Source organism: Terrapene carolina, unplaced genomic scaffold (genome assembly GCF_002925995.2).
Source record: "Terrapene carolina triunguis isolate 2854851 unplaced genomic scaffold, T_m_triunguis-2.0 Scaffold17366, whole genome shotgun sequence".
Taxonomy (NCBI): domain Eukaryota; kingdom Metazoa; phylum Chordata; order Testudines; family Emydidae; genus Terrapene; species Terrapene triunguis.
The window spans coordinates 18,055-26,983 of record NW_020681717.1 but is presented as its reverse complement, the minus strand read 5'-3'; the positions used below and the strand labels follow the sequence as shown (position 1 = coordinate 26,983).

At 46.3% G+C, this 8,929-nt stretch overlaps 1 protein-coding gene across 1 annotated transcript in view; it reads right to left on the bottom strand.

Annotated features, from left to right (window-relative positions):
* Positions 1-86: 86 nt before the first annotated feature.
* Positions 87-8,929, bottom strand: part of LOC112123547 (dynein heavy chain 1, axonemal-like) — a gene marked incomplete at both ends in the record, with an annotated part of 26,692 nt that continues 17,849 nt past the window's right edge. The window contains 10 exons of the mRNA XM_026661794.1: positions 87-278; positions 685-856; positions 1,541-1,749; positions 2,082-2,217; positions 3,597-3,793; positions 5,120-5,350; positions 6,180-6,358; positions 7,682-7,720; positions 8,086-8,259; positions 8,453-8,610. Of these exons, the coding sequence (XP_026517579.1) occupies positions 87-278; positions 685-856; positions 1,541-1,749; positions 2,082-2,217; positions 3,597-3,793; positions 5,120-5,350; positions 6,180-6,358; positions 7,682-7,720; positions 8,086-8,259; positions 8,453-8,610 (1,687 nt within the window). The remainder of the gene's footprint in view (positions 279-684; positions 857-1,540; positions 1,750-2,081; positions 2,218-3,596; positions 3,794-5,119; positions 5,351-6,179; positions 6,359-7,681; positions 7,721-8,085; positions 8,260-8,452; positions 8,611-8,929) is intronic.

Sequence of the window (8,929 nt, the reverse complement as noted above, 5' to 3'; positions counted from 1 at the left end):
GTGCCTGGAGCCGGCCCTGCTGTAAAGAATACACCAATTAAATAGATGATGGGAGCCCAAAGCTCCCCTGATTCTGAGGAACCAACCTTGTCCAAGCCACTCTTCATCCTCTTCTTTGCTGTGTTCAGCTCCTGTTTCTTTTTCCCGATCAGGGCTGTGAAAATGCCAAGGAGCTCCAGGTAGCTCTTGGGAGTGACATAATTGTGTCTGGCCAACTCGGCCAGGTACACTTTGCACTTCACTGCTACGCTCTGGTGGATCGCTACACACACCTGAATCTACAAGGAGCAGGGAAAGACGACCAATCTATTAGAAGTGTCCTACAGGGTATATGCACCAGCAAAATTAAAGTAAGTCGCACGAGACTTGGAGAGGAGCACAAAAGTAACCAAACTACTATTCCCTTACATACAATTGGGCTACAATGAGAGAGAAAGGCCAAGCAGTCCCATCTGAAGGCCACAATAGCACAGAAGTATAAGAAAAGGAGAGGAGATGACCATCTCCAACTGTAACAAAGTTAGTTCCTGATTTCACTCAGACCACCAGAAAATATTTCTCCATGACAAGGTAAATGAGGACTTTTTACATGCGTCCTGCATCGCTTGCATCTAACAATCACCCAGCACAAATACATGTTGAATACACAGGACACCTGCCTTATATTTTAAGGATGTCACTTACCATTCCATCTATAACTTCAGAGGTGGCTTCAAGGTCTGGGATCTCTTGCAAAAAGGAAGATGCAACGCACTGCAGGGCTTCTGCAGGCCACTCATTAAACCAGTCAATAGTACAGCAGTTCACTAGAGAGGGGAACTGTCTCAGCCGTGCACGGAAGACCTCTCCAATAGGGCTAGGCAGCAAGGATTGGGTTGAGGGGGACAGAATGGAGAACAGCACATTATGATAGGTTCCAAAGAGCTGGGTGAAATACCGACTCTCACTTAAATGCATACTATATACCTACATCGTAAGGAGGAGGTGATGCAGTTAGCAAGGGAGTCTATTACAGGATGAATTGTGAGGGGAGAAAGGAAGTAGGAGTGAGATCACCCCATACAGTGCTCTATGGTTACTACCGACCCCTTGGCAGGAATGGCTATAGTGATAGGTATCTCTTTGGAAGTTTTATGGTGTGTATTCGGGGAAATCCACCTCCTTTGATTGTCAGAGGGCTACTGAAGTATAACAGTACAGGAATATTCAGCCTATAAGATGGTATCTGAGAAGTAAAACTGATGTTAAGTCTATCTGGAGCAAGTTATTGTAGCCCCAATCCTGCTATCCTTACCATGTGGCACAGTACCTTACTCCTCAAGTAGCCCCATTGAAATCAATGGATAAAGTACTTCTTATGTGAGTAGGTGTGGTGGAACTGAGCCACAAATGCATTAGTGTGTTATTTGGAGACATTATTACCCTGAACAAAAGGGTTAATTGTGCACGAGTGGAGAGGAGGCCTTGTGCTTAGTCTAGGCAGCTCTATGGTTCCCAACATCATTTCACGATTTGACCCATAGGCTGGAAGGGCTCATACCTCATGCAAAGGACCATATGGATATTACTGCGAACTAGTCCTGTGTATGCTGCCATCAGGTTGGCCTTGGTGGGCTGCTGCCCTAGGTCCTGAACGATGGGCTTCATAGTAGTCATGATCTGATCTTGCTCATCCGGGGCATACAGATTGGGAATGTCTCCGGAGTTCAACACATTGTTGATATCCTCCAGGAAAGATTCGCTTTTAATCTAGATGGAAAAATAAAAATAGTGTCCATGGTAATAACAGAGCTGGTTCTCCAGACATCATATAAATCACACCCCGAAATATCTCAGCTTCCATGATAGGAGATCCCTTGTAAAGCTGGCTGGCTTCCAGCGAAGTGTGCTACGATGCATGGCATGTATCAACATTTATGGCACGTATCAACATTTACAACACAATGTTCAACCATTTCCTGAGGACGTAGAACCATCTGGCAGAGCTCACAATCCATGGTGAAATTCTGAAATATGACCTTGGAACCAGGAGGAACTAGTGCTGTTTTTTCAGCCGTTCCACTCTGATAACACTCTGGTACCTGTGAGTCCGTGAATAGAAAGGTAATGGGCAGTCTCTGCAGGCCAGCCTTCAGCATGATTTTCTTGACATCTTCTCGCCACTCTGCCATCCCATAGTTTTTGGAAAGTTCAATCTGGAAACATTCATAATCAGCCCTAGAGGGGAGAGAGACTCAAAGTAAAAATCATGCTCTAAACAGGACTCCGCTTCTTTCATAAGAGACTCCAACCATTCCAGGATTTTTTGTATGTCAAATGGAACATATTGCATGTGTTTTCTTATACCTCCTAATGATGAGCATGTTGCTATCCTTATGCACATTTCACTACGGTAGGAGCGTGGTACTGTAGTGCAATCAGAGATAAATGAAAGGGAGGTTTGGAATAAAATCTGCATTTACCCTGCAAGAGGATTAGTCCATTCCCCTTAGAACAGAGGTGGGCAAACTTTTTGCTCTGAAGGCCACATCTGGGTATGGAAATTTTATGGCAGGCCATGAATGCTCACAAAATTGGGGGTTGGGGTGCAGGGGGAGTGAGGGCTCCGGCTGGGGGTGCAGGTTCTGGGGTGAGGCTGGGCATGAGGGATTGGGGGTGCAGGAGGGTGCTCTGGGCTGGGACTGAGGGGTTTGGAGGGCGGGAGGGGGATCAGGGCTTGGACAGGGGGTTGGAGCATGGGAGGGGGTCAGGGGTGCAGGCTCTGGGGGACACTTACCTCAAGCAGCTCCCAGAAGCAGCGGCATGTCCCTCCTCTGGCTTCTATATGGAGGTGTGGCCCCGTCTGAAGGCCCCACCCCTGCAATTCCCATTGGCTGCGGTTCCCGGCCAACGGGAGCTGCAGGGGCAGCGATTAGGGCGGGGGCAGCGTGCGGAGCCCCCTGGCTGCCCCTATGCGTAGGAGCTGGAGGGGGGACATGCTGCTGCTTCTGGGAGCCACACGGAGTGGGGCAAGCCCCTGACCCCACCCCCCAGCAGGAGCTTGAGGGCTGGATTAAAACGTCTAGAGGGCTGGATGTGGCCCCTGGGCCGTAGTTTGCCCACCCCTGCCTTAGAAACACCAACATGTGTATTTTTGTTGAGCTGTTATCTATATTCATCAGTCCCCAGGACCCTTTCTCCCCAAGTTTACACCTCTCTGCTCTCAAGATCCATACCTCCCAGCCCCTGGCTCTGAAGGACGGCTTGGTATTGTTTTCACAGCCTGCCAATACCACGCCTTACTAAGGGGTTACTATTTTGTACTATACTATTTTGTAACTCATGCCATTGCCTTCCTGCTGTCCAGAGCTCCTGCTGGCATGGGAGAGAGACCAGGAATTGAACCTGTGTGTTTCATACTGTTGTGTAGAGCACACCACTAGGCTGGGCTGGGCTGGATTGGTCTTTGGTGTTTTTCTCATGGGACAGAATGGGAGGTGTTGAGAGCTAGCACTACCATAGCGGCTATGGTATTAATTAACAGACTCTGAGATTCATAGAAAGGCAGCCCTGGCACAGCTGCTCGGTGCTAGCTGTACAGAAGTCTTTTTTCTTACATGTGAGATGCCAGCCTGGTGAGAGACTCCCTTCCGCTTCCTCCAACGCCCAGGAGGAGAGCATTCCCCAGTGCCTGGCGCAGGATCCGGCTGATCCGGCAGATGTGCTGCATAGCATCCATAAAGAGCACCAGCTTCATCTTGGTGGTGTTGATCTGATTGTACTCCTCCATGTACTCCTCAATCACACGCATAAGCTGCAGGCAAATAGAGACAGGTAAGAACAACAACATGGCAAGCGCAGCAGCTTCCCAGAGGCAATCCAAGGGAAAGACCAGCCCCTCATGGCAGAAATGATCCTTGAGAACCACACGTAGGTGGAAATAACGTACACCTGAAGTGGTGCTCACTTCAAGAAGGGGCCACCAACTAGGCCATGAAGTGGTCTATTAGGGGCCACGTGGGTCTCATTTTCTGGACTCAAGATGGAAAGAGTAGCTGCTGAAAAAGAGAAATAAACCAGACAAAGACTCACCTGAATCCACCCCTTCAGAAACGAGGAAATACTACATTGAGTTTAACCTCCCTAGCCAAAACATCTCACCCACATGATTATTTAAACAGTATCTTGTGCCAATTCCATCAGGGTCTTCTTCAACAGTGTTGCCCAGAGGTTAATGCAATGGACCAGGGGTTAATATTTTATGGGTTCTACTCTCAGTTCTGCCATGGATTCACAGTGGGAACTTGGGCAAGTAACTTAATCTCTTGGGCCCGGATTGAAATCAATGGAAATTAGAAGTCTAAATACTTTTGTGGATCTGGGCCTCACTGTGTATTTTGTCCATCTATAAAATGGGCATGGGTACATTTACCTACCAGAGAGGATGTTGTGAGGCTGAATTAATTAATGAATGTATTTCATTTAGCAATCATGAGATGAGAGGTGATGATATTATTATTTGTTTCCGGTAGCGAGTGCAAACTACATTGCTCATCATTAAAATCTTTATAATTTTACCTTTTGCTTATTAACATTACCACAGTAGTACTACTCTCCCCCAACAGGGAATCCTGCAGTAATGATAATTACTTGTAAAGGTCAATTGTAAAGATCTTACTGGCTAGCATTATCCTATTGAACATAAGGCTGGGATTCCTCCTAGTCAATTCCATCCTCCAGTTCTGAGTGTTGCACTCAGGTTAGGAGGGTTGGCACAGAAGGTGGCCTATTGCTCTTTGCAGGATCATTATTACCTGCCCAAACACCAGAAGATGTAGGGGAATTCGGAAAGACATCACTTCCTAGTTCAATTTCATTCAGGTCCTCATATTGTGTCCATCATTCATTTAGAGCCTCGCCTGACTCTGTAGAGCATTACATGGTTGGCACTGGGTATGGGATCATATCCTAACCACCTCAACATAGCCCGGCAATGTTAACTCTGGGTAGGTGACACATTCTAAACACTCAGCTAGAGAAAACCCATAGCTTGTATCAGCTATGCTTTCTTAGTGTTCAATAGGAGTGAATACAAGGAAAAGAAAGTAATAAAAATGGGGAGGAATCAAAAGCATTCTACCTTTTCCTGGTCATCAATTAGTTCATATATTTTGACATCAGCACCAGGCATCATGAAATCCCCAAAGAGAACTGGCTGGTAGGGGATAACCTCCTCAAAGGTGGTGTCCCACTCTGCCATCATGCTCTTCATCAGATCATCAAACCAGTTGCGGTCCTCATCATTAACCAGGCGGTCGCGGAACACACGGCAACTCTCATGATACCAGAGCCTGAGCAGGTGCAGTTTGTCCTGGCAGAGAATCCCAGTGAGATATGTCCATTAGGCTACGAGTCCCTCCTGCAGGATTGCTAGGTTACCTCCAGAACATGTGGTCATTTCTAACTCTCAGTTAGAAAAAGAAGAATTTGGAAGGACACCGCTAAACCCCTTTCTTAGCAGCATTCCATGCTAAAGCATGTGCTCTACAGAGGAGTTAATTAACACTGCAATAAATATCTGTGCTATTCTTCCCCAGGCTGGGGTAACTTTAAAATCCACATTGTTAGAGTTCAATCCGTCATCTCTTATTAGATTTTAATTCTTCCTTTATTACTATTTTCAAAGGTCCGAGATTAAGACCGGAAAGACCCATTATGATAATCTAACCTGCCTTGCAGAATACAGGCCAAAGAACTTCCGCCAGCAATTCCTGTACTAAGTCAGCATATTGTTTAGAAGGACATCCACTCTTGATTTAAAGACTTCAAGTGGTGGAGAACCCACAATATCCCTAGGTAAACTGTCTTTTCCCCAAGGGAAACTGACCCAAGACAGCATCCTGGGTGTTGGAACTCCTCCAGCAGCATCCATTCCAGTTTACACGTGATTTCATATTTATAATTGTGCAAAAAGACACTACAAATAGGGTATTTCTGTGCATTTATTACACTTGAGTAGTGTCAAAATGCACAAGTCTGAATAACCTGGGAAGTGCAACAAGTCCCTACTAATAATGCAAGGCCTCAGGCAGCTTCTTGCCTTTTCTATGTCCATTTTGAACCTTGACCTGCGTACAGTGAGATCTGGAATTCCCCAGGCAGTACAGAATCATGTGAGATAAAATGGTGGGAGGACTCACCTCCATTTTGCAGGCTTCAGCCATGAGCATCCCCTGGAAAACTTTGGAGAGGTCCCTCAGATTAAAGGTATAGTGTGACTTTGCTGGAGTAGGCAACAGTTGGGACGTGATGGTTGAATACACACGAATGGTGGCATCGACAAGGGGCTCATTCAAGTGTTCGACTCCAGGGGCTCCAGCTGCAGGAACAGAAGGCAGCGGCATTTTAGGGGTGTGAAGGACTGACAGAATTCAAGCACAATAGGCAGGCAGACTGACACTGATGCCACCATTGCTATTGTTCAGTAACACTCATTGTGGACCTTGCCATCTCCTCAGCTTGCCATACTTGTTGAATCTGCAGCCAACGGGCTCATTGTTGACCAATACTCAAGGGGAGACTCTTCACCAGTCATAGCCAGACTTTGTCCAACTAGTCCACACACGTGAGCTCAGTAGCAAAGTATCAATCCTGTCCTACCAAGGAGGCAACCCTGACCTACTAAGCAGCAGCTGCAGTACAAAGGTCACACTCAGAAGCATCTGTAGAGACTGAACATGTACAAAAAATTATCTTATGTGTGGGGGAAGATTAAAGAAAAGAGAGTAGAAAGTAATGGGGGATGTCACTAATAAGGGAATAGGGGGGTGCCTAATGAGCACTATGCCATCTTGGGTTTCTGGGATACATTTGTCATACATCAAACTCAATTAACGTGGGGTCCTCAAGGAAAGATCTCCCTTGAGGGTGGTGAATGGCAGGATTAAAAGCATGCCAGTTACCAAAACATTTTTTATCCTAATCCAGTTTCTTATTAAAAAATACCTTTGTAACAGCCCTGTCACACCCTATAATCATGCCCACTTTTTACGATGCTGACTAAGATCCCACCAAACATGGCCAAATTCACTACTTGTACCTTTGACTCACACCCACAGACCTTGCTATGGCCCCAAGTTCATACCTAGGAGCCAACATCTCCTGTCGTTGCTTAGAATCCCTGCATGGGTGCCCAGAAATCTCTGCTCTGGCCCTTGGTTACAGCTTGATGTTCATATTCCTTTCCAGTGTTTACACTCAGATGCTCAGCTCTGTGGATGTGACCTCAAATTCACACCTTGGTCCCCACCACCCAGCTCAGGCCCATGGATGGGAATAAAAGGAAACTAGAAACGGACAAATGATGATGAGACTATGACACAAAATGAAATCAATTCTAAGTGACTTGTTCTATTCTGAAAATCTTTTCCCTGGGTGGCTACAGCACCTTTGCAGACTCCAGTACTCACTGCTCAGCTGTTCACAGGCTACAGCTGTGGGAGAATAAAAGAAACCCCTGCTTCTTCTACAAAGTCTGAAGCCAACTGCAGAGATCATGCAACACATCTTGCCCAGTCATCTGGGCAAATGTCCGAGTCTACTGAAGGATACGGGTAACTCATAGTTTTAGAATCCTTCTCAGCACTCCGTGAGCCCTGTCCTGTTCACAATGTATGGTTTGTGTTCAGCCACTTTTACTTACGGACTGGATCTCTGAAACTTCTTTCTCCAAGGAGTCCAGCTAGAAAATCAAGGAAGAAAAACAAAGATTGTTTTCTATTGGGAAAGATAGATAATATCCACAGCACTTTGTCCAACACACAGAAAATCCCTTTTAAGAGGACTAGGCTATGTCAGATTTTATGTACACTTTTCAGAGCCAGATTCTCTATGGTGGTAAATTGGCACATCTCCACTGAACATGATGAAAATGTGCCAATTTACCCCGCTGCTCAGAGTCAAATGATAGTTTCTCAGAAACACTTTCCATTCCAGATTCCAGCATTTCTTAATCCCCTCATTAGCTTAATTCTTAACCAAGGGGGGATGTAGATGGGCAGAGACTTGCGAAGTGAAGAGGAAAAGCCTTGTGTTCTCAGAACTTACCCATCCAGCTGCCAAGAATGGTGGAAAAGATTTTCTTCTTGCTGCTGTCCTCCATCTCCGTAAAGGAAAGATAGTTGAAATGACGGGTGAGGCGTGCCGTGATGGCATTCCTTCCTCCGCCTGGGGGGCCCATGGCACAGACGAAGTTAATATCCACCAGATTCTTAAAGATACCTGGGAAATAATCCAGAGGAGAGTAATGGTGTAGCTGCATGCCAAGCCTAAACCAGAAATGTTTTCTATGAATCCTATGTCTCACTCGCTATGTATATACACTGGAGGCTGGTTACCTCCGCATTAGCCTAATTAGTCAGCATGCCAACCCTAGAGAATATAAACAGTGTTAGGCAAAGAACCTGGATCATACCAATCTGTTTCCTGTCGTACCAGCCCTGGTGGTCCATCCACTGCCGAAGCAGCTCAATGGGTGGCTGAGCACCATAGGTTTCCAGTGCCGGCATATTTAGGTCATCAATGAAAAATATGAAGTACTTGCCAAGAGGAGGACCAAACACCCCCTTTCTCCTGCAAGGATGGAGAAAGTATGTGAGAATGGAGATGGCTGAAGGGAGCACAACCCAACACTTCCATCACCAAAGCACTCCTGACACAACCCAGTCCAAAGGACCCACTGCATAAGCTGCCTATGGATTCACCCCCCTTCTCTGGATCTGCATTCCACCCCCGCTATCTCCCGAAAAGGCACAACACAGTGTTCAGGTGAAGTCCTCTGGTTACTTCAGAATTCTGTCTCAAGTTACACCTGTGCAATCCCAATGAAGCCCGTATAGTTGCAGTGGTGTAAGACTGACCAGAATTTGGTCCCATCAGTCTGTTTGCCCCC